The sequence below is a fragment of the Dendrobates tinctorius genome, unplaced genomic scaffold (genome assembly GCF_039654945.1).
Source record: "Dendrobates tinctorius isolate UK_male_01 unplaced genomic scaffold, ASM3965494v1 ptg000158l, whole genome shotgun sequence".
NCBI lineage: Eukaryota > Metazoa > Chordata > Amphibia > Anura > Dendrobatidae > Dendrobates > Dendrobates tinctorius.
The window spans coordinates 17,040,648-17,066,244 of NW_027361825.1; the positions used below are offsets into that span (position 1 = coordinate 17,040,648).

At 46.2% G+C, this 25,597-nt stretch overlaps 1 protein-coding gene across 2 annotated transcripts in view; it reads right to left on the reverse strand.

Annotated features, from left to right (window-relative positions):
* Positions 1-3,797: 3,797 nt before the first annotated feature.
* SUPT5H (SPT5 homolog, DSIF elongation factor subunit) overlaps positions 3,798-25,597 on the reverse strand; it is a 32,960-nt gene continuing 11,160 nt past the window's right edge. Inside the window, exons 2-30 of one of the 2 annotated variants that reach the window (XM_073549014.1) lie at positions 20,294-20,390; positions 17,687-17,855; positions 17,538-17,603; positions 15,247-15,261; positions 14,018-14,087; positions 13,858-13,926; positions 13,710-13,775; positions 13,481-13,511; positions 12,289-12,357; positions 11,928-12,179; positions 11,232-11,321; positions 11,011-11,081; positions 10,819-10,924; positions 10,634-10,727; positions 9,902-10,038; positions 9,579-9,734; positions 9,336-9,482; positions 9,043-9,189; positions 8,290-8,415; positions 8,129-8,213; positions 7,931-8,038; positions 7,737-7,839; positions 7,062-7,189; positions 6,736-6,841; positions 6,376-6,534; positions 5,529-5,697; positions 5,243-5,446; positions 4,547-4,642; positions 3,798-4,315 (exon numbers count right to left, since the gene is read on the reverse strand). In XM_073549014.1, coding sequence (XP_073405115.1) covers positions 4,175-4,315; positions 4,547-4,642; positions 5,243-5,446; positions 5,529-5,697; positions 6,376-6,534; positions 6,736-6,841; positions 7,062-7,189; positions 7,737-7,839; positions 7,931-8,038; positions 8,129-8,213; positions 8,290-8,415; positions 9,043-9,189; positions 9,336-9,482; positions 9,579-9,734; positions 9,902-10,038; positions 10,634-10,727; positions 10,819-10,924; positions 11,011-11,081; positions 11,232-11,321; positions 11,928-12,179; positions 12,289-12,357; positions 13,481-13,511; positions 13,710-13,775; positions 13,858-13,926; positions 14,018-14,087; positions 15,247-15,261; positions 17,538-17,603; positions 17,687-17,855; positions 20,294-20,374 — 3,261 coding nt within the window. In that variant the 5' untranslated portion in view covers positions 20,375-20,390 and the 3' untranslated portion in view covers positions 3,798-4,174. The remainder of the gene's footprint in view (positions 4,316-4,546; positions 4,643-5,242; positions 5,447-5,528; positions 5,698-6,375; positions 6,535-6,735; positions 6,842-7,061; positions 7,190-7,736; positions 7,840-7,930; positions 8,039-8,128; positions 8,214-8,289; positions 8,416-9,042; positions 9,190-9,335; positions 9,483-9,578; positions 9,735-9,901; positions 10,039-10,633; positions 10,728-10,818; positions 10,925-11,010; positions 11,082-11,231; positions 11,322-11,927; positions 12,180-12,288; positions 12,358-13,480; positions 13,512-13,709; positions 13,776-13,857; positions 13,927-14,017; positions 14,088-15,246; positions 15,262-17,537; positions 17,604-17,686; positions 17,856-20,293; positions 20,391-25,597) is intronic. The other variant, XM_073549016.1, reaches the window with a different exon arrangement.

The window sequence follows — 25,597 nt, forward strand, 5'->3', positions numbered from 1 at the left end:
CAGAGTACTGAAGGAGATAGCAGAAGAAATTTTTGAACCCCTCTCCATAATCTTTGAAAATTCTTGGAGAACAGGAGAAGTGCCAGAAGACTGGAGAAGAGCAAATGTTGTTCCTATCTTCAAAAAGGGGAAGAAGGTGGACCCAGGCAACTATAGGCCGGTGAGTCTGACTTCTATACCAGGAAAGATCTTTGAACAAATTATTAAACAACATGTATGTCAATACCTGGATAAGAATGAAGTGATTAAACAGAGTCAGCATGGGTTTCTAACTAATAAGTCATGTCAGACTAACTTAATTTCCTTCTATGACGGTATCACTGATTGGGTGGATCAAGGAAATGCTGTAGATATAGTATATCTTGACTTCAGCAAAGCATTTGACAAAGTCTCTCATACAATCCTTATTGAAAAAATGACTAAGTATGGAATGGACAAGGCAACTGTTAGGTGGATTCATAACTGGCTTAGTGATCGGACCCAAAGAGTGGTCGTAAATGGCTGCACATCCAGTTGGAAGAATGTCTCAAGTGGGGTACCACAGGGCTCTGTCCTGGGCCCTGTATTGTTCAACATCTTTATCAACGATTTAGATGAAGGAATTGAGGGTAAACTGATTAAATTTGCTGATGACACAAAGCTAGGAGGGATAGCTAATACTAGAGAAGAGAGAGAGAGGATTCAAAAAGATTTAAATAAACTGGAGAAGTGGGCAGCAACTAACAGAATGGTTTTTAACAGGGAGAAATGCAAAGTACTACATCTGGGCAATAAAAATGAAAAAAGCATATATAGAATGGGAGGAATAGGGCTAAGTGACAGCACATGTGAAAAAGACTTGGGTATACTAATAGATCACAGACTGAATATGAGTCAACAGTGTGATGCAGCAGCAAAAAAGGCAAATGCAATTCTAGGATGTATTAACAGAAGCATACAGTCTAGATCACGTGAAGTCATTATTTCCCTCTACTCCTCTTTGGTCAGACCTCATCTGGAATATTGTGTCCAGTTTTGGGCACCACATTTTAAAAAAGACATCAACAAACTGGAGCAAGTTCAGAAAAGAGCGACCAGAATGGTGACCGGTCTGCAAACCCTGTCTTATGAGGAAAGGTTGCAGGATTTGGGAATGTTTAGTTTGCAAAAGAGAAGACTGAGAGGAGACTTAATAGCTGTCTACAAATATCTAAAGGGCTGTCACATTGTAGAAGGATCAACTTTATTCTCATTTGCACAAGGAAAGACTAGAAGCAATGGGATGAAACTGAATGGGAAGAGACACAGATTAGATATTAGAAAAAACTTTTTGACAGTTAGAGTGATCAATGAGTGGAACAGGCTGCCACGAGAAGTGGTGAGTTCTCCTTCAATGGAAGTCTTCAAACAGAGGCTGGACAGACATCTGACTGGGATGATTTAGCGAATCCTGCTTTGAGCAGGGGGTTGGACCAGATGGCCCAGGAGGTCCCTTCCAACTCTACGATTCTATGATTCTATGATTCTAACTCTGGTGCAAACGGGTACCTTGTCTCTAGCGTTTTCTGCCCTGAAAAACGCTTGTCTGGGCCTTCCCTGTGCCACTGTACCGTGTCCTCGAATTCTGGATGAGTGCTAAACACCCTATGTGGGCGCCTGGCCTTTTTAAAAGATATTTTATGCCCTGCGGTCAGGGAGACGTCCTCCTCAATACCAAGAGTCTGATTGACGGCCTCAATAAGACTGTCTACTGTCTCCCGACACCCGGGAATATCCAGATCCAAGGCTTCCTGCCTGTCCTCATCCGAACTCTGCTCGCTCTCAGACAATGGTGATGGAGAGCGAGACGCCGCACTCACAGATGCCGAAGCACCAGAGGGGCCCGGAAACGCCATATGGGTTCTTTCCCTGTACGTCTCCTTAGAGAGGGTACGGCCCCTGCAGGCTGGCGGCTCATGTGAGGTGGATGAACCTTCCCAAACCGGAGAGCCGTTGTCTCTACCCCTATCCGGGGCCTGAAGGGTCTCGATCGCCTTCGTAAGTGAAGCCATAGACCGAGACAGTGATAACGCCCATTCCGGGGGCTCCGACCCCCTGGGCTCCGTTGGCGGGGAGGGCTCCTGGGCGCGTTCGGAACTACAGGCCTCACATATCTTAATAGTCTGCGCTCGCGTGAACACAGCCCCACAGGAAACGCATGCGGTATAAAGGAAGGTGTGTTTCTTCCCTTTTCCAGACATACTGCGGAACAAACGGCCAGAAAAAAAAACAAAAAACCTTTTTCTATTTTTTTTTTTTTTTTCTTCTCTATATGGCATCCAGGGGCATGAGGAGGAGGACAACCTGCCCTAGTGTGGCCAAGATGGGGTCGCACTTACCCGAGCTCCTGCTGTCTCCCCGTGCTCCTGCCGCTTCTCGCTCCCAGCTGCTGTTCTCCCTGGGTAGGCTGCGATGCTTCCTGACCGCGGCCTACCCCATTCTGACGCCGGTGCCTCCATTTTATCCAGCACCCGCCCAGTATCCGGGGGCGGGCGCCGGATCTGACGTCACGCTGGGGGGCGGGCCTTCCCCCTGCGTCCTAGGCCTAGGCCGAAGCCGCGGGCTAAATTTGAGCCCTCTTCCCCGCGGCCTACCTCGCCCCGGAACTGGCGCTCTAAACGGCGCCTACTCAGCCACGCGCGCTCCTTCCCCAGCCAGGCCACTGCAGAGGGCCGTGGCAAGGGAGAAGGGGAACACGCCGCTGCCCCTGCCGCGCCGAGGATGCCTGCAGGCAGGAGAGGGGAGCCGCTCCAGCCCCTGGAGAGTACGCCGCAGCCCTGGCCTGGAAAACCTCCCGCTGCCCAGGAGCCCTGCTTACCCTGAGGTAACCCATATCTTCGGACGGTGCAGGCACACTAGCTCCGTCCGCCTTGGCTGGGCGAGGAGAGGGACCGTCCGCCACCACGCAGTACCGCCACCTGGCGTTGGTGTAGCCGTGGGGCCACACAGACTAGTCTTGTGCCTCTGTGCAAGCCCATGGTTTCGCTACCTAGGGGTGGACAGGGCTAAGTCTGGCATAATGTCCCATGTCACGGGAGAGAGAACGTGGAGGGACACTCGCACGTGGTCGCCCGTTGATGGTTTGGGGAAATCGGATCCTTTCAATAGGATGCGTTGCCCCTGTCATATCTTCTTAAAAAGAAAAAAGAAAAAATAGATGTCTGGGGAAAAGTCCCAGAGATGTCCCTCGGTGCGGGAAAGGATACGCGGAGGGATACTCGCGCGTGCTCGCCCGTTGATGTTTGGGGGAGATCGGACCCTTTCAATAGGTTCCGTCGCCCCTGTCTCCTCTTCATAGTAAGAAAATGTTAAAAAAAAAAAAAAAGTCTGGAGAGACCCAGACTGCGTGTGCCTCCATCAGACACTAAGCAAAAAAACTGGTTTCCGCCCGCTATAGGGGCGAGGGTGTATGCGGCGGAGGAGGAGCTAACTTGTTTTTTTGTATACTTAGTGTCGGCCTCCAGACGGCAGTAGCACACACCCACAGTCTCTGTGTCCCCACAGTCTCTGTGTCCCCCCAATGAGACGAAGGAGAAATTTCTTCATCATTAATACAGGCAGCTTCAAGAGATCCAAATTTTAACAGTCAAACACATATTTACAGGAGGTTGTCCAGGAATGAGCCAAACGCTACAGCGGTCAGAGTTGCCCGGTCATAGTTGCGCTGCAGAACATCATATACGCATACACATCCTGAGTTAATGCTATGGCTCATCAGTGCAGATTGAACAGACAAGATGACGACTTGCTGCTTACCGAATGATAGCTCACTCCTTCAGTAGCATCATGATGACACGGACGCCATTCTCCTGGTTTATTGACTGCACCATATAAATATTACACAGTGGAACTTGCACCAGAAAAAATATCACTATCTGCAAACATTAAAAATAAAAACAATTCTGCAAATTAATTTGCTTAAAGAGAAGAAAGAAAGACAACTGCTGCAAACGCTATGATTTAACATGGATCGGCACGGTAACTTGGGCCCTGACTGTAGTTCACGGTAATAAAAGGAATCTGCATTATTTCTGAATTTCAGATGTGTTCCGAGAAATACCCTAGCGAGCGTGTGATCTGAGCACTGCTCCATGTATGAAGGGTTATTAGTTCAAATAAAGTGGAGGCCCTGGTGTAGGATGCATCACGGCTGGTTTCATGACTCGAGCTTTCCCAAGAAATGGAGGTTCAGGATCTTAAGTTGCTCGTCCAGATCCATCCGCACGATGCCGTCTTCATTGTCTATACTGAGGAGGATGCCCATCGCTTCACGATCTTCTCCTAAAATGACTTTTACCTGTAAAAAGCGAGAAGGACGCGAGTCAGACATGACTGGGAGTTGTGCGACTGGTGAAGAACAATGCACCAACTATAAAATGGACTGTCCTTGCAGCTTGAAAATAAGTGTCGATGCCCCTTTATTGTAGCACTCAAATAATGGAGGGGTTGTCCAGGACTATGATATTCATCACCGAACTGTGAGATAGGTCATCAATATCAGATTGCAGATGGTAATATTTTTGCTTACCCGATTATTTTTGGAGGGTGTGACTGCTTCCAAGTGGTCTCCGGAGATACTGATTACTTTGTCGCTGTCTTTTAACAGCACCGAGCACAGTCCACCCTGCAGGAAGAGAAGACAACCTGATAATAGACATTTAAAAGTAAAGATTTATATAATGTGTAGGCTACCTAGAAAACTGGCAGAACAAAAGGGAATGTGCTGCAGTATCAGACCGTGCCATATAGACAAACCAAAAGCTGTGCCAGGCACAACCGTTATATGGTCCTTCTCATCTTTGTTCTTTAGGAGTGCAACATTCCTTGCACGTCGGGGACCGTGTCGTAAGTTGTACCTCTGCAGCATTGCAGGAGCTCATAGGCTGAATACATCAATCTGTCCAGCTTCAGAGCCTTTATGTTCTGCATCATCGCTCTTTGCCTTGGACATCAGTCACCACCGAAGAAGTGGCCAGTAATCTAGGCAATTAGCTGGAAACTAAAAAATTCTAAACCCCTTAGTTCTTGATAAGAGAGACAATTTTGAGGAAGAGGTAGATTACAAGAGGTCAGACCCCACCAATTACTGAGTTATTACATAATATTAGAGGCTAGAAAAAAAATCTAATTACGGAAGAACAGATCGACACAAGAAACGTGCATTATATGGACGAGTATAATTTCGCAATATCTGAGCATTATTGCCACCCGGGATAACACTTACAGTGACGCTGCGGATGATTCCCATTTGTCCCACGACCTGATTGTCCTGGAAGGTATCTCGCACTTTCACTTGAATGTCGGTGGTCACCCAGTCACTAGTGGTCTGCTCTATAGATGAGCCCGGTGTATGGGGATTGTACCCACCGGGAGAAGGTGCCCCGGGGGTCATTGGACTGTAACCCATCGGGCTGGGGCTTGGACTGGCCTGGATGAAAAGAAATCAAAACATTGTCACATTTCTTTTGTCAGTAAAGCATCTACTAACTAAATGCAAGAGGGGCACTTACCTGGTAAGCCATGGGTGACGGGGTCGGATGGTAACTTGCTGGAGAGTGTGTATTCTGATAACCGACAGGACTTGGAGCCACTTGATGGTAACTTTGTGGACTTGGGCTAGGCTGGTAAGAGCCTTGTGGAGAAGGAGCAGTGTAGGGCGAGAACTGGTCCGTGTTGTACCTGTCAAAAACGACATGAGGAAGATGGAGAATTATGTCAGAATTACCTGCCGCATTAATCACCAAAGGGTAAATGTGAACCGACATCTTTCATGTCATAGTTTACCCAGCTTGTATAAATGTGACAGCTTAAGGGGGTCGTCTAGTCTTGTTAAATGGGTATAATTGCAAGAAACAAGTTTGCAATTTACCCCCCCCCCCAAAAAAAAAATAAAATCCTCTCGGTTCTCAATATTGGAGGGATTATTAATTCTACTGCGCACGACTCGTTACCTAGGTTACCAGCCACCTATGTAGTGTGTCAGCAGTGGCCAGTTTCCTAGGGAGGAGTGTGTGCTTGTAAGCGTTTTGCTATGCATTTTGCAACTGCTACAGATCATCTGCGCTCCTCCGAAGTTGCAGAGGTGAAGTGGTCTCCTTTAGCAGCATATGAGCGCACAGACAATGCCTCTGGTCCAATATGTCAATCACCATTAGCACATCGGTCCCTCAGCAAACAGCAAGTTGGGTGGCTGGAGAATGGTGCGCTCCTGAAGACAAGAACCTAATACAAACCCCTTTAAAAAGCCGTTACATAATACAGTACTCAGGTATACTACCTATATAGCCTGTAATCACAGGTGGGCTGTAAGGGGAATGATCCCATGTAATGATTAGCAGTAATGCACTGAAGACTCACATTGCAGGTGTTCCCGGTGTCTGGGGATGGAACGGTGCATTGACCTGTGGAGATGGTACATCGGGGTACCCTGGGGTTTGTGGATTTGGCGTCCCTCCGTAGCCTTGTGGAGACGGAGATGGCTCATCATCATATCTAAACTCATATTCTTCATCAGCCCTGCAAAAATCAATAAATGAATAAACAATATTACTAAAATGATTACAGCAAGCAAAAGGTAGTCCATGAAGTCTGAAGTATTGGAGTGGTTTTCTGCTCTGGCTCATAGAGCAGCACCTTCCTCTAACGTCCACACGACCTGATCGGGCATATTTCTTCATGTTTTTAGCTCCTTAAAACAAAAACAAAACAAAATTGCACCTTGAAGGGGTATTTGGGTTGTTGGGATCCCAGGCCCCACTTTGAGCTGGAGTTCGGCTTCCATCATGGACAGGTGTTTGAGACCCATAGTAAGGAGTTCGACTTCCTGTAAAACAGAACAGAAAAAACATACTAAAATCGGGAATTTAGATTGTGAGCCCCATCGGGGACAACGATGATAATGTGTGCAAACTGTAAAAGCGCTGCGGAATATGTTAGCGCTATATAAAAATAAAGATTATTATTATTATTAAAGATATCAGGGAGTGAGGAGCGATTTATCAGCATAAACCACGTGGTACCAAAATGTCAGGGGACAAACATACCCTCATGAACCGGCGTCTGAGAACCGTACATTGGCGTCCTGGAACCAGTAGCGTACATTGGGGTCTGGGAGCCATAAATAGGTGTCCTGGCATGAGTGGATGTCATTCCTCCTGGGCGACGAGCACCACTGTAAAGAAGAGGACGGAGGTTAATCAGACAAATTCGTTCCACTAAGAAAACTAAGCACTTAATTTCTGGTTCCTATGTAACAGTCAACTTGGTTTTACATTGCCATGCCAAATAAAATCTGTCTAGAATCATTAGTTTAGTCCTTGTGGGATTTGATGTGTATAGTGGCCTCCTGACAGCAGCATTTTAAGATTTTTTCCGCTTGGAGATAATTTCTGACTTCCCTATTGGATAAACATGCATGCACTGCAAAAGAAGAGCTTGCATGTTTAAAGTCTGCTGAGGCTAAGTGCTAAATACTAGTTCTTCACCTATCCTACATGTATGGCAGACTGAGGAGCGAATACTTCAGACTAAGGCAGGTTTTACAGGACTGGCATTCGTGGTTTGAATACAGACTGATGCGGGTCTCCTCATTCCAGCCCAACAGCCTTGAGGTTATCAAGCTCGGGTCAGAAGACAAACACACTGCAACCCATACTCTGACTGTGAATGTTGGCTCCATATTAGAAAGGAAGAAACAATTAGGGCAGGCGATCACTAACACAGTGGTGAGACGCTGTCTGTCCACAGAGATCGTCTGACAAGTGGAATGAAGTTCAACGCGAGCCGTGGATTCTGTGGCATCTTTGACAACTCCAATGTAACCTGAAAGAAAAGACATGGCGGTGACAATCCAATGATTACATATATAATATAGGCCATACTAGTAGCTGTATATACGCAGGATATGACGCACCCTTATAGGGACCTTGAGAAATGCGCACAGTCTGACCAATCAGATCGTTGTCCCTGCGGCCTCTTCCTCTCCCTGGTCCTCCTCCACCGGCCATATTCCCTCTCTGTCCTGGGATAAAGTCAGAAGTGGTGAAACATTATTACTATTGATACTATGTGAGCAGAATTACAGAACCGTACTAGCACTAAGTCATCCTACCTCCCCCACTGGGGTGAGCTGGGCTATTGATCCGTGGGCTCATTGGAGCAAATCCTCCAATAGTAAAGTTGGTCACATCTCTGGGCTATGGAGGAAGAAAAGCAGAATTACCAATCAAGACAATAAATCAGACAATAATCGGCAGATTTGAAGGACCTTACCTTGGAGCCCCCGGCCAGGACAAGGTAACGTGCTTTACAGACAAACATTCCCCCATTCTCCACCAGCTTCTTACAGTGAAGGAAGGCGAAATTGCGGAATAAATGACGGATCTCGCCCTCGCGGCCCTGAAATAAAAATCAAGCAGAGAGATGAGGGATGTGTAAAACACTGGCCTAATTTGAAAAAAAAATATATAATTTTTTAATTTTCCATAAACATGGCCGCCATGTGAGGGCATTTTTTTTTATTACGGGAAAGGTTATAGTTTTGACTAAGCATCATTAACTTTACCGTAAAAGTTAGTAAATCCAAGTGGGATGAAATGACAAAAAAGCTGTTGTTTTGTGGGCTTTGTTTTTATTTTCTTGGGCGCAAGGTAAAAATAACTTGTCGGTATGATTCCTCAGGTCAGCATAATTACAGTGATACCAAACATGGTTATAAAAAAAACATGGTAGAAACATGGTGACTGGGTCTTAGACAGCCATGGAAATCCATTGGCACCCTATGATTTCTAGTTGGTGGAAAAAAGGCGCCCCACTGACACTACATCACTCAAAGAGACTGATTGCTGCTGTTTAACCACTTAAATGCTGCTATCGGAGTGAATTCCTGCTGCTGCTGTTAGAGGTAGATGCTGGTTGCTAAACACAGCTGGCAGCAGCTCATGAACTGGCGCAATACATCCACATTCGTTGTCTGACGTAAATACACATCACATGTAAGAAAACAAGAATATTAATTGTCCTCACCGAATGCGGTCCATCTATGACCTTCACTATATCTTTGACGTGAATGTTATTCTCTTCAGAGTCTAGAGCAACAGCAAAGCGATTGTCCTTCTTCCTGTTGACGGTTTGGTGTCGGACGGTGATCACCTTACCGTGCATGTTCAAGACCTTCAAATAAACAAAAAAGGCCAGATTACATTAGGGCTGGGAGATACAAGTGCCCATACAATGGCACAAATACACAAGAGGCTATGGATTTATTATTTGCACTATATACCGAGTCAAGGGAGAAGCTTCAATCTAGGGACGCTAACCTGAAAGGTCTCCCTCTCCAAACGGACAATAACTCCCACCGTCTGTGGGTCCAGCTGCACCAACTCCCCCCATTCATGCTGTCCACCAACATCGACTCCTGAAGCAGTTTCTGAACAAAGCTGCAAGTCTCGAGGAAGGACCTTTAACTGTTATGGGAGGTGAGAAAAGTTAGTAAACTTAACAGCAAAGTTATTTGTTCAATGAAACTAGAATCCAGAAAAATCCAACAAAACTGTTGTCACCTCGTGCATAGTGAGATCAGAGAAGAGGATGACGAAGTTTTCTTCAACTCTAACAACCAGACCTGTGTCCCCCTCATAGCGTCCTGCGATCACTTTGACATGGTCCCCCATTCGGAAGTATTTTCTCAACTCATTAGCCGGGAATTCCAACATGTCCTATTAGAAGACATGTACGGTTATGAACGCCCTTTGGAGTTGAGGATCAGGGGATGAGCACTTTATGTAAATCACAATGTTAGTCACTAGTTCGCCAACCGCAGCACAGATTCCCTAAAGGAAAGCCATGTACAGAAAACTGTATAGGCTCTTAAAGGAAAAGTCACCTTGAGGTCCTCATGCTTGGGCAGGATCGTAATCTTGTTTCCGTCCACACTGAGAATTTTACCCTGCAGATTTATCAACTCTCCCTCACAAACTTCCACGTTGTCTCCGGGCTGCAGGCTATGTTCTCGCTCCTTCCCTGTAAGAAAATGGGACAAATCGGTTTCTTAAGAAAGGTAACTATAGTGTGGCCTACGGGAAAATTACAATTAATATGCAGATCAGGGCACGATATATAGACTTTGTACTTTGTAATAATGACTTCTCTGTGGGTTTGTAGGACCCTGTCGACCTAACGACCAGGGCATCCATTCTGGAGTAATTCGATAGATGTGGAAAAGTCCTAAAGCAAACTATGTAAGACTATAAGGAAAGCTCTGTATACCACGGTATGTTCTACAGCAGCGATCCACAACTATAGTCCTTAAGAGCCACCAACAGATGTTTCCAAAATTTCCTTATTATTGCATGGAGAATGGAATGGTCACCAGGGTAATACAAAGGAAATCCTGAAAGCTTGATCTGTGGTGGTTCGAGGACTGGAGTTGGGGAACACTGGTTTACAGGATAGGATTGATTTCCCTAAAACATGAGTTTGAAAGAATTAGGGGGTCGAGTACACACGCTGTCCCTCCTACCAAACAATATGGGACTGAAAATGTAGAGCTGTGCTGTGTACTTAAGACCTATATCCTAGTAATTCTTAATATTTTACAACTCCAAGCCACCCTTACCTGTAGACTCCGTCACCACCTCCAGGTCCACCCCTTCTGGTTGATCTTCAAACTTTTCCAATTCGGACAGAGTCGGCTTCACTCCTTCTGTGATCTATGAAAAAAAAAAAGAAATGTAAGTTATACCTCCCATATAAATTTCTAAAGGATGGTCTTATGCCTCACATATCAGATCGTCCACTTACCACAGCGGACATTGCGAAGCTCTTGAAGAGGAAACCTTTGCGACTGTAACGATTACCCTCGAAAATGAGAAAATCTCCATCTGATGAGACATCTCCCCCAAGAGACCTATGCAGATGAGGGGATCACCAGTCAGCGCTGAGAAATATTACAAGAACAGAAATAAAATTGGACACTGTGTAGGAAGCTCTTACCTGATCTTCTCTGTATCAAAAAGCCTCTGCGGAGGTCTGCGAAACTTCTTCCTCTTGGCAAACCAGTCTTTCTATATTTTGAAGAAATACAAATATATTGTTGAGTTTTTAAGAATGAGAAATGAAAAGCCAATTCGATAACATCAGAGATCATTTGGGTGAAGGTGGTCAGAAAAGTTAATGAACGGTGAGAACGGAAATTGATGGTCACCATCACATACCAAACTCATTCGTTCCTTGATCCGGTCGTAGTCGATTCTGGGAATCATTTTGAGAGAGATTGTATTCTGACTGGGCTCCACATAATCCACCTAGAAAGAGGAGTAATTCAGCTTTACATGCACCGGACTAGTGGTATAAATTTTAGGAAATCGAAAACCCCTTTAATTAGTTCTTTAAATGATGGCCTTATGCAACATCCAGCGCGCTATATAAAGCTAGTTCCCCTGCACACCTCATAAAACGTCTTTTATAATTGTCCCACACTGTAAACTACTGGCCTCCGAGCGGTCCGAGGGGCAAATCAAGACTGTGCTTGTCACCACTCGGTTCCAATAATCCTCCTGGGTGTAATCCAGAAGCTCGTATAGATCTTGCTCCTGTGCAGGTGTAATTCTCTCTCCCATGCACTGGGCAAGCTATATGGACAATGTAGGAGACATCATCCTCATCAATCAAAGGTGGAGGGTGCCGATTGTGGGCATAGATGGGGTCTGGGAAATGCCCATGGAACCGCTTGGCTTGCATTAGCATACAGCATAGGACAATTATATATATTTTAATTGGTTTGTGTAAAGGGGTTGTAGGAACGTTGCCACAAATGGCTAAAAGGTGTTTGAAGGTGAACGACAAATCTCACAGACACGAGTCTGCCTTTCGTCACACCGCCTTCGGTTTGGTTTTATGTTTGTTCTTACCTGAGCAATATCATCCTTGTAGATGCCCCTCTTGAGCCGGACCCAAGACTTGGGCTTGAGGTTTGTGACTTCTTTTACCACCTTTAGGACGTCGGTCATTTCTTTGATGGGCACCATCTGCTGGTTCCAGTAGCCCATGCGCAGGTTTCCTACTCCCTCAATGGCTTGTTTGACGTGAGTTTGCTTGTACGCCTCAACGTAGATGTAACCCTTCACGTGCTCCGGGGCGACCACAGATTTGATCTGAAGTGGCTGTAGACAAGTGATATAAATATTAGTAAAGGAAATTTTTAAGGGAGAAGAAAAGGTATAAAAAGATAATGTGGAGGTGAGTACACGGTGATAAACTGGTCACACTTACTGCATCTGTGAACTGGTAGGCAATGAATTTCCTCATCAGAGCAATGGCGGTAGCACGTTCTTCTCCAATCTGCAAAGAAAAATATTCAGCAAAAAGTCACATACAATGATCCTATATAACTTATGCTCTAATCAAGAGTCTTCCCACAATAATAAAAACTGATGGCATCTCTCTGCGATCACCACCATCACTACAATGAATGGGCTGTGACTTCTTCACAACAATACCCTCGGCTGTCCAATTTGCAGGGCAAAGCAACAGTCCCATTCACTGACATGGAATGCTGATGCAGACGCCTTCATACTGAGCAGCAATTAGGACCATACAGTCCATTTCATCTACTAAAAGTTGGACTTAAACTAAGTGCAATAAACATCTAACATAAATATCTGTTGCAATAAAGCCAATGACTAGAGAGGTGAATTGATTCACAGGTGCATAGGCTACACGACTAGTCCACTGTAGGATAGAAGCCGTGATACCCCTCATCCCTGGTGCCTCTTCTGATCAGTAGCCCTGACGAGACAGACATTATGTGGACTACTGATATGAAAGCCGGACCAGTGTCCTACAAATCAATTTGCTCACTTCTATAAGTGCCAGAACTAAATAAAAAGTTCAGTGACTGCTCAGTATACAGTAAGTGGCATCTGTGTAACGCCCAGGTGCATTGACTGACAGCTTTCTGGGCAGTGATGGCGGTCACTCAGTGTGCCAGTGTGTGCTTACAGTAGCCGCTTACTGTTTACTCACTAGCTAATCTCGGCAGCCAGGTTTTCAGTACAGCGATCGGCATTTTTGGAGGTGCGCCGTGCGCGCCGAACGCAGCATGTTGCATTTTTGCGCGCACGGCGCACATTCAAAAATGCGCAGCGCACGCTATATTCATAGTTGCGCATGGCCTGCGCACCCTATGCTAAAGATAGGGTGCGCATAACGCATGCAGCCCTCTGCGCTCGGAAGAGGCGATAACAGGAAGGGGCGGGCAGGGAGCCGGCAGGGGGCGTGGCTTAGCGGCGCCGTGCGCGCGTCGTTTAAACGCTAGTGTGAAACTAGCCTAACCTGAAGATTATCCCCATATTTGCAGGTTATAGTGTACAGGTCCCTTTCATTGTCTAGGATGTAAAGCGACGACTCCTAACTATGCGACTGTCCTATCATCACCGAGAGCGAAACCTTCCACCAGACTCACCTTACATTTCACTGTCCACAAATTGGGATCTCTGGAAAAGGAAAAAAGGAGGTAACATTAATAACAATTATCTTTTCACTACTACAGGCCCCCAAACTGGCCACACTACAACTCCCAGCCTGCCAGGACAGAGACATCAAAAGTGGAGACACATATAAATTATTACAAATGCAGGAAACCAAACAAACTACCCCCCCAGGACTGCAGAGGAGGCTTGTATGTGACTTACTTGACTCCAGGAAGAAGCTGCTGTTGGGTGATGTCATCTGAAAGTTCATCCGAGCCGCCATATATACTGGGAGAAAATGGGAGAATTAGATATTTGCACATGGATTAGGGATATTCCTTTGCACTAATATAATGAAGTTATAACTCACTGCTCCCCCATGGAGGACTTGGCATATTTCTTCATGTAATATTCCCCCAGCTCCTCTTCTCTTTGGTCTCTGTGAAGAAAGAAGATATTTGCACAGTTTCAAATGAGAAAACCCCAGATATCATGTATTGCTGGAGAAGTGTAGAGATGACGCGACTCACCGCCACAGATTCTGGAGACGTCTGGCCCCGGAGCGATCCTCATCCAGGACGACATTGTCAATGTTGGACGCTGCAGGAACAGAAGGGTTTTATGTAAGATTACCGTATAAAGCACCCACACAGTGTCCATTCTACAAGGAAATAAACACTAATTTTGTACTTTTAAGACCAATCATCAATGTGACAAATCTTAAAAAGGTGACCTCACTACTGTTACCAAGAATGAAGGACCACCACAAATCCTCGTTCTCAGCCAGAGAGCAGGACCCGCATGCGCCGTCTCTCCTCTGCTGAGGATGGACATTTAGGGATCCCCTCATTACCGGCAAAGTTGAGGTAAACCTAAATTACTTTCATGATTCTCCCCATTGACAGGTCAAAAAAGTAAAAAAAAAGTAGTCAATGCGGTAACGCCCTTTAAGGCTATGTCCATCTTTCTAAACCAATTCTTTTTTTTTTTTTATTTCCCGCTGTCACAACAAATCTAAAGTGAAGCAACTATGTATATTAGGTTTTAATTAAAAAGCTCCAGAAAACTTTTTTTTTTTTTTTTGTTTACAGCTAATATGCAGACTATATATCTCCATGGTAACAGAACACAGTGTAATTTTGCAGCCACATACTTTCTTCAGAGGACAGATGGGAGGGAATGTGATGTCAGGATCAGACTACTCAAAGCTTTAGTCTGTTACAATAGACAAGCAGGTTTGTATAAGGAGGAAGACAAAAGTTTTTTTAAAGGCTTTTTGCAAGAAAAACAAATTAGGCCACGTTTTCATTAAATATTCACAAGTATATAAAAAAATAAATAATTGAATGCCTCCATGGTAAAAGGCAAAAACTCTGCGTGGTCGGATCCTGCAGCCATTTTGCCTCCTGTCGTCTACTTCTTGCTAACCTACAAAATGTATATTTAGCACAAAGTTCTGGACCTTAAAGAGGGTATCTGGAGTCGTCAGGACATATTGTGCAGTTGTCCTGTTTATTAGAATAGGACATGAGTGGTGGGAGGTGGTCGTAATGTCATGGACACCGCGCACCTCTGAATAGTGACAGCAACAGATGTCCGTCCCAGAACGATATGATATTGATGACCTATCCCCAAGGATAACTCATAGATATCTTGTGACCAGACAACCCCTTTAAAATGTAATATATAGCACCCCACCACAGTCATCCCCTAGCGTAGCTGATCAAAAATGGTTGGTGACCATGATGTGAACGCTTACCTTCAATTTCTTCTGCTGTGATCGATGATGAAGCCAAGACATTAATGGTGCAAAACATAGCGGCAAAATCAACCACGAGACGGAGATGAAGGACCGGAAAATGGGGAGGGGAAAGGGAAAAATTAAAAATATGTGGCAAAAGCTGCAGCATGGAAGGGAGTCAGAAGCGGGACCTAATGTGAGGGGTGGGAGCGAAAGCAATGGAAGACATTTATTACAAAAGATATCACGTGCAAACAGAAACAATGCTGTAGCCTGGGCTGTAATGTACGAGACCCCACTGTATGGCCCTGTACTAAGGGGGTGGAGGAAGGAGGCAGCTCTGCTGACCACGACACCCACCAACTACACGGAAACCTCACACGGCGCAGTCACATACAGGACACACAGGGATCAGCACTGGTCAGCTCAATGGACGCCACACAACGGGTGAGAGGACAGCGCACGTCACTAATCTCACACACAGGAATTAGACTTGTCCGAAGGAAAGGAGAACCCTCACCAAAACCTTAAACTGTAACTTTGAGTGCGGCTCTCGGTCATCCAGACTTCTCAGTTACATGGGTGTCTAGGGACGTCTGCAGGAGTACAACCAAATGGTGGCTCTCCTGATGGCTCAGCGTGAGGCTTTAGTCAGATCTACATTAAAAGGGCTGTCCACTACACATTATACTAAAAATGGTGAACTGAGAGGGGGTATTTAAATAATAGATACCCACCGTTGCCTGTGATACCCGTCGGTGTCTTTACTTCCTTTTCCGGCGGAGGATGTCACGTGACTGCCTGCAGCCTTCATGTTATAAAAGTCAGTCTTCTTCTGGCTTTAACAAAAAAATCAAGACTGCAGCCATTCAGTTGCCGCCAAAAAAAAAAAAAAAAGAAGTGAAGGAACTGGCAGGAAACACAGGCAGTAGTAAGATCTAGTAAGCGAGTTTCTGTTCTTGTTTTAAGTGGACAACAACTTTAATCATGGACGTGGGAAAAAAAAAGATTGAAAATTTTCACTAACGTACTGTAAATTGCAAAGTGGCTCGTTTTTAGAAGAACTTTGCAATGCATGAGAATAATCCTTCAATAATGACTTGTTTTGCACTGGATGTCGGTCATTGCTGGAGCCAACCGCTTCCATATCTGCCACTAGAAGAGGGAAGGTCAGATAAAATAATTAAGGGGAAAGAGAAACCGCAATGAAGTTATAGAGACAGATGTTTGGTGGAGCTCTGCATTCTTATGGTGCCTGGTAAAGTCCACAACTGGGGTCTGTCCACTCCGCTGGGTGGGATAAATAGACTTTACCACGGCGTCCGATTTCCAGCATGAACACAATGCAGGGAGGACACATCACAAGGGCGCACACAGTACATTGTACAACACGACACACAACAAGAAGAGAGAATCATTACCAGACACTGAGAGAAGGCATGCAAGGAATTAGAAGATAAACTGAGTGATAAAAGACCTAACATATTGAAAATAAAAGGTAAAAAAAAAAGCAACTGAGCCATGACCCCAAAAGTCAGACACTCCCCCACCAACAGGATTCAGTCATCAACAGATCAAGATACTGCAGCTCACAATGGGCAACAATGTCTATCTGTAACTAACCAGTCAATGATACAAGGAAAGCAAACAAGCATTACACCGGCATGAATCATGGCATCCTGCGACTCTCCAAACCAACCGTTGTTCCAGAAAAGGCCTAGCATAACACTCGGCAGACCACAAGAAATGAACAGAGTGGCAGTCAAGTCATGATCACTAGCTCCATTGGAAGGGAGATAAAAGGTCCCTTGTTCTTCTGATCGATGAGCTGCCAAGTGCTCAGACCCCGTGGATAGACAACTTGATTTTACAGATCTTTGAGGAACCAAACTTGTACTCAAATTGAAGACTCAAAGAATGACCTGGTGTTGAGACACCTTTAGTACAAGCTGCCATAATGTGTGCATGAAGCTAATGACTCCGCAAAGTCTTATTTAAGTTTAAACTGGGGCTAAGTCTGACATTAGTGTGTAAAATCTCTAATATAATCTGTAAAATGGCCCCAAACCAGTGTAAATCATTATAAGGATGACAGGACTGAGTGAATATTCCCATGAGACACTCACACCAGGACCCAATCACCCACAGGGGCATTTTACAGGCACTCCAGTCACTCATGTGGCAGCTGGACCAAGTTGTGACTACACACACAGTCTTTCTACACCACATTCAGCATACACAAGTTTGCACAATGCAGTCGATTGTAGGCACGGCTAAGAGGAGACTTGGAAGAGCGTCCCAGAAAGTACCTTTCTCCAGAATGTCTTCTGCTCCATCTTCCCACTGATCTTCGTCTTCATACTCATCATCAACATCTGTGTAGAAAGAAGGCGTCTAAGTCAGTCTCCTAGAAGTACATCTCAGGCTGCAAGGATTGCACATACATATTTAATCATACCGGCTTCATCCAGGATAAATCCCCCATGTCTTGGTTTCTTTCTTGGACGGTCGTCGTCATCCTCCTCTTCTTCCTCTTCATCGTACTCATCCTCGTCTTCTTCTACCTCTTCTTCCTCTGCTTCTTCGCCTTTCTCGCTTGCAACCGGACTAACCCTTTCATCGGCTTCCTGATGGTGTATAGATACCAAAAAAACAACAAAATACCTACGTACTGATGTCAAAACACGTATGAACTGTGCACTTCGTGAACTTTTATTTTTGTGTAATGTTTAATGCAAAACTGCATGAAGGCACAAATAATTACATGGGAATGTTACAGTGTCAGGCACCTACTCACAAAAATCATATGGCTATTGGGGGGACTTTGCACGTTAATGACCAGGCCAATTTTTAAAATTCTGACCACTGTCACTTTATGAGGTTGGAACGCTTCAACGTATCCCACTGATTCTGAGAAGGCTTTTTAATGACATATTGTACTTTATTAGAGTTGAGCGACTATGGTCGGATCGGGTTTCGTGAAACCCAACTGAAAAAAAATTTGGGTCAGATGAATCTGGTCCGACTAGGGCAAAAAAAGTCGGAGTTTCGTCCGAAACCCGACCCCAATGCAAGTCAATGGGGAATAAAAGTCAGCATTGAGTGGATGACATTTCAGTTGGGTTTCACGAAACCCGATCCGACCAAAGTCGCTCAACTCTATACTTTATGATAGTGGTAAAATTTATTTGATAGGACTTGCATTTATTTGTCAAAAAAACTGAAATTTTGCAAAAATTTTGAAAATTTCCATTTTTGAAGTTTCATGCCCTTAAATCATAGAAATATGTCACACAAAATAGTTAATAAATAACATTTCCCACATGTCTAGTTTACATCAGCACAATTTTTTAAACAATTTTTTTTTGTTAGGAAGTTATAAGGGTTAAAAGTTGACCAGCAATTTCTCATTTTACCAACAAAAATAAAACCATTTTTTAGGGACCAAATCACATTTTAAGTCATTTTGAGGGGTCAATATGATAGAAAATACCCAAAAGTGATACCATTCTAAAAACTGCACCCTCAAGCTGATCAAAACCACATTCAAGAAGTATATTAACCCTTCAGGTACTTCACAGGAATTTTTGGAATGTGGAAAAAAAAGGAACATTTAATTTTTTTTTTCCCACACAAAAAACTACTTCAGATCATATTTTTTTTTTTTCAAATTTGACAAGGGTAACAGGAAAAAATGGACCCTAAAATTTGTTTTGTTGAAAAAAAAAAAACTTTAGGGCGCACTGCAGAGCTTGGAAGGGAAGGAGCGCCGCTTGACTTTTTTAATACAAAATTTCCTGGAACAATTGGCGGACACCATGTCGCGTCTGGAGAGCCCCTGATGTGCCGAAACAGTGAAAACCCCCCACAAGTGACACCATTTTGGAAACTAGACCCCTCAGTGAACTGATCTAGAAAAGTCCTAACCACAGATTGCCCCGAAGATGCTGTGACAGGGTTGTTTACATACTCTCTGCTGCACTGCTTGGGTCTTGGAGGGGCCTGTGTATGTATAAGTGGTTGATGAGAGAGTGCGTATCTCTCTCTCTCTAATATACATTAACCACTCATACATACATACACAGCCCCCTCTAGAGAACCCGCCACAGCAGCACGGAGTACGTGAGAGACCCCGCCACAGCAGCACAGAGTACGTGAGAGACCCCGCCACAGCAGCACAGTACGTAAGACTCTGCCACAGCAGCACAGAGTACGTAAGAGACCCCGCCACAGCAGCACAGAGTACGTGAGAGACCCCGCCACAGCAGCAGAGTACGTGAGAGACCCCGCCACAGCAGCACAGAGTACGAGAGAGACCCCGCCATAGCAGCACAGAGTACGTGAGAGACCCCACCAGAGCAGCACAGAGTACGTGAGAGACCCCACCAGAGCAGCACAGAGTACGTGAGAGACCCCACCAGAGCAGCACAGAGTATGTTTGCCTATAGTCCCGCTAAGAAGTGCGAGCATATCATTAAATGAAGACTTCAAAACAAAGAATACACTAGAAACACAAAACGGTTTTGTGTATCATTTTAATCAGTGTAACAGTGCCAACATGATAGTGCCTGTAGATTACTGAGCAAAATCCTGCTAACAGGTTCTCTTTAATAGTGTCAAAACTGTTAAAATGGTGTTGCTGTCCCAAACTCTGCGCTTTACCATGCTAAAAGCACATTGCAAGATTGGAGGAGTGCAGGACCAGGAGTGTGGCCAGCAAAGCTTTGCCATGTGGTGGCGGTGCTGCTGTAAATTAACATTTATTGCAAGTAGAATTGAGAAAAAAAAATTTGCAGGACCCCATAGTAGTAGTCTGTAGCTGCAGGACCACAGCCTGTTCTCTTCTAATCTGTAGGCCGAGGGCAATATATCAATATCACAGGGACCTGGCCCCGCCACCACAGACTAACATGGCTGCAGAGCCTGTGAATCTTTTTGCTCAACAAAAATTGCCACATTTCCCCACAGATTACAATACATCACCGGGGGTCAAAGCAGAGGAACCTGCCTACTGTGTCAATGGACCCTTCTATGTAGGGATTGTCCAGATGACAGAACATCTCACCTCAACGTCCTCCACCTCTTCAGCCTCGCTGCTCCTATCACTCTCCTCCTCTGAGAAGTTACTGTCCTCGCTGTCTGACATTTTATTGTGTTATGTGCTGGGGAGACAAAAAAAAAAAACAAAACAACCAAACACATGATGAGATGCTGCTGCATGACAGTCCTAGACTCAGTCCACACTACAGGAAAGACAATGTGTCTGATGGTTTAAAGCAGAGCAGAAGGGCATGGTACATGACGGCTCACACATTCTGTGAGGACGTGCTGCTCTATTGACTTAGTTTCGCTTTTTGGCTTGTAATGAGCATAAAATCTATTCTATTATTTCTAAACACTGTTTTTCGGTGATTCCTTTGTTTTCCCATTCATACTGCACCCACACACACAAATGATACACCAATTGAAAGGTAAACTTGCCCCCTTCAGCAAGAAAATAGCCAAACAAACCACACATCCACGATTTGATCACAAAATACAGTTTAAACATTAATTTTCATAAGCTTGCAGTAAGGAAAAATGACCTGCAGGTGGCACCACAGTACCCCAAAGCACACTACCAACACATTTGTAAACATGCACTGCTTTTTCGCTCATCACTTTGCCCCACCCCCACACGATACACCATTTGAAAGGTAAACTTGCTCCCTTCAGCAAGAAGAGAGCCAAACAAACCACACATTCACGATTTTATCACTAAATACAGTTTAAACATTCATTTTCATAAACCTGCAGAAAAACACAATGACCTGCAGGTGGCACCTCAACCGGAAGACATTTTTTGGCCTCTACTTATCAAAACAATTTATTGTATTACCAATCTACATATATAAATTTCTGTCTGTGTTCATCATCTCATGAAATACATTTACATTTGACCAGCTTGCTTTTTCTGAAATTGCCTGCACCCCCGTCGACCAATGTGCGAAAATTTCGCACGGGCCAAGCTTATATATACACTGCTGAAAAAAATAAAGGGAACACTAAAATACCACATCCTAGATATCACAGAATGAAATATTCCAGTTGCAAATCTTCATTACAAAGTGGAATTCGTTGAGAACAATAAATAATAAAAATGATCAAAGTAAGTCAAAATTAATATCCCAAAGCGGTCTGTATGTGAAATGATACTCAAAATCAAAGTGGAAATCAAATTAAAGGCTAATCCAACTTCAGTGGAAATGCCTCAAGACAAGGAAATAATGCTCAGTAGTGTCTGTGGCCTCCACGTGCCCGTATGACCTCCCTACAATGCCTGGGTATTCTCCTGATGAGGCGGCGGATGGTCTCCTGAGGGATCTCCTCCCAGACCTGGACTAAGGGTATGTGCACACGCTGCGGATTCTGCTGCGGATCCGCAGCGGTTTTGGCTCTGCGGGTCCACAGCAGATTTTGCTGCGTTGTACAGTACCTTTCTTTCCTATGTAAAAAAAAAAACGCAGTGCACATACTGCTGATTTTTCCGCGCGGATTTGCTGCGGTTTACAATCCGCAGCATGTCAATTCTTTTGTGCAGAAACGCTGCGGTTTCACACCTCATCCATTATGAGGTGTGAAACCGCAGGCAAATCCAAAAAACTCAGTGTGCACTCACCCTAAAGCATCCGCCAACTCCTGGAAAGTCTGTGGTGCAACGTGACGTTGGTGGATGGAGTGAGACATGATGTCCCAGATGTGTTCATTCGGATTCAGGTCTGGGCGGGTGGGCCAGTCCATAGCTTCAATGCCTTCATCTTGCAGGAACTGCTGACACACTCCAGCCACATGAGGTCTGGCATTGTCCTGCATTAGGAGGAACCCAGGGCCAACCCTACCAGCATATGGTCTCACAAGGGGGCTGAGGATCTCATCTCGGTACCTAATGGCAGTCACGCTACCTCTGGCGAGCACATGGAGGGCTGTGTGGCCCTCCAAAGAAATGCCACCCCACACTATTACTGACCCACTGCCAAACGGGTCATGCTGAAGGATGTTGCAGGCAGCAGATTGCTCTCCACGGGGTCTCCAGACTCTGTCACGTCTGTCACATGTGCTCAGCATGAACCTGCTTTCATCTGTGAAGAGCAAAGGCCGCCAGTGGCAAATTTGCCAATCCTGGTGTTCTGTGGCAAATGCCAAGCGTCCTGCACAGTGTTGGGCTGTGAGCACAACCCCCAACGGTGGACGTCGGGCACTCAGACCATCTTCATGGAGTCGGTTTCTAACCGTTTGTACAGACACATGCACATTTGTAGCCTGCTGGAGGTCATTTTGCAGGGCTCTGGCAGTGCTCCTCTTGTTCCTCCTTGCACAAAGGCTGAGGGTAGCGGTCCGGCTGCTGGGTTGTTGCAATCCTACAGCCCCCCCTTCACGTCTCCTGGTAGCGCCTCCAGCCTCTGGACACTACGCTGACAGACACATCAAACCTTCTTGAAACAACTCGCATTGATGTGCCATCCTGGATGAGCTGCACTACCTGAGCCACTTGTGTGGGTTGCAGAGTCCGTCTCATGCTACCATGAGTGTGAAAGCACAAACAACATTCAAAAGTAACCAAAACATCATCCAGAAAGCATTGGTACTGAGATGTGGTCTGTGGTCCCCACCTGCAGAACCACTCCCTTATTGAGGGTGTCTTGATAACTGCCAATAATTTCCATCCGTTGTCTATTCCATTTGCACAACAGCATGTGAAATTGATTGTCAATCAGTGCTGCTTCCTAAGTGGACAGTTTGAATTCACAGAAGCTTGATTTACTTGTAGTTATATTCTGCTGTTTAAGTGTTCCCTTTATTTTTTTGAGCAGTGTGTGTGTGTGTGTGTGTGTGTGTGTGTGTGTGTGTGTGTGTGTGTGTGTGTGTGTGTGTGTGTGTATATATTTATTATGCTAAACCTCCGACTCAGACTCCACAGCACTGCTCCCTACCAAGCATGTACATAAGAGTGCAGCACAGATTCATCTAGACCAGCGTTTCCCAAACTCCAGTCCTCATGGCCCCCCCACGTCAAGTTTTCAGGATTTCCTTAGTATTTCGCAGGTCATGGAAGTATCATCAAGGGATCAGGAATTCTCTCACATGTGTAACAATATGGAAATCCTGAAAAGAAGACCTTTTGGGGTCCACGAGGAATGGAGTTTGGGAACCACAGATAGACTAAAAGCGGAGATCCTTAGTTCAGGAACAGAACAGACATTTATAAGAGATTTCATAACTTTCTCAGATTCTTATGAAAACATTTAGAGCTCATCCTGCATTGTACAACTGAACCCAATTTATTATATATTTTATGAGTTGTTATATTTTATACCAACTTCAACTCCACCAAAATGGACACCGACTCCACAGCCCTGGCACAGCGACACAGTGGAGAAACAAAGTGCACAACGGCACGGCGGCACGGGGGAGCCGCACAGTATACGGCGGCACGGGGGAGCCGCACAGTATACGGCGACACGGGGGGAGCCGCACAGTATACGGCGACACGGGGGGAGCCGCACAGTATACGGCAGCACGGTGACACGGGGGGAGCAGTACAGTATACGGCAGCACGGTGACACGGGGGGGAGCAGTACAGTATACGGCAGCACGGTGACACGGGGGGGAGCAGTACAGTATACGGCAGCACGGTGACACGGGGGGGAGCAGTACAGTATACGGCAGCACGGTGACACGGGGGGAAGCAGTACAGTATACGGCAGCACGGTGACACGGGGGGAGCAGTACAGTATACGGCAGCACGGTGACACGGGGGGAGCAGTACAGTATACGGCAGCACGGTGACACGGGGGGAGCAGTACAGTATACGGCAGCACGGTGACACGGGGGGAGCAGTACAGTATACGGCAGCACGGTGACACGGGGGGAGCAGTACAGTATACGGCAGCACGGTGACACGGGGGGAGCAGTACAGTATACGGCAGCACGGTGACACGGGGGGAGCAGTACAGTATACGGCAGCACGGTGACACGGGGGGGAGCAGTACAGTATACGGCAGCACGGTGACACGGGGGGATCAGTACAGTATACGGCAGCACGGTGACACGGGGGGGATCAGTACAGTATACGGCAGCACGGTGACACGGGGGGATCAGTACAGTATACGGCAGCACGGTGACACGGGGGGATCAGTACAGTATACGGCAGCACGGTGACACGGGGGGATCAGTACAGTATACGGCAGCACGGTGACACGGGGGGATCAGTACAGTATACGGCAGCACGGTGACACGGGGGGATCAGTACAGTATACGGCAGCACGGTGACACGGGGGGATCAGTACAGTATACGGCAGCACGGTGACACGGGGGGATCAGTACAGTATACGGCAGCACGGTGACACGGGGGGGATCAGTACAGTATACGGCAGCACGGTGACACGGGGGGATCAGTACAGTATACGGCAGCACGGTGACACGGGGGGATCAGTACAGTATACGGCAGCACGGTGACACGGGGGGATCAGTACAGTATACGGCAGCACGGTGACACGGGGGGATCAGTACAGTATACGGCAGCACGGTGACACGGGGGGGATCAGTACAGTATACGGCAGCACGGTGACACGGGGGGATCAGTACAGTATACGGCAGCACGGTGACACGGGGGGAGCAGTACAGTATACGGCAGCACGGTGACACGGGGGGAGCAGTACAGTATACGGCAGCACGGTGACACGGGGGGAGCAGTACAGTATACGGCAGCACGGTGACACGGGGGGAGCAGTACAGTATACGGCAGCACGGTGACACGGGGGGAGCAGTACAGTATACGGCAGCACGGTGACACGGGGGGAGCAGTACAGTATACGGCAGCACGGTGACACGGGGGGAGCAGTACAGTATACGGCAGCACGGTGACACGGGGGGAGCAGTACAGTATACGGCAGCACGGTGACACGGGGGGAGCAGTACAGTATACGGCAGCACGGTGACACAGGGGGAGCAGTACAGTATACGGCAGCACGGTGACACGGGGGGAGCAGTACAGTATACGGCAGCACGGTGACACGGGGGGAGCAGTACAGTATACGGCAGCACGGTGACACGGGGGGAGCAGTACAGTATACGGCAGCACGGTGACACGGGGGGAGCAGTACAGTATACGGCAGCACGGTGACACGGGGGGAGCAGTACAGTATACGGCAGCACGGTGACACGGGGGGAGCAGTACAGTATACGGCAGCACGGTGACACGGGGGGAGCAGTACAGTATACGGCAGCACGGTGACACGGGGGGAGCAGTACAGTATACGGCAGCACGGTGACACGGGGGGAGCAGTACAGTATACGGCAGCACGGTGACACGGGGGAGCAGTACAGTATA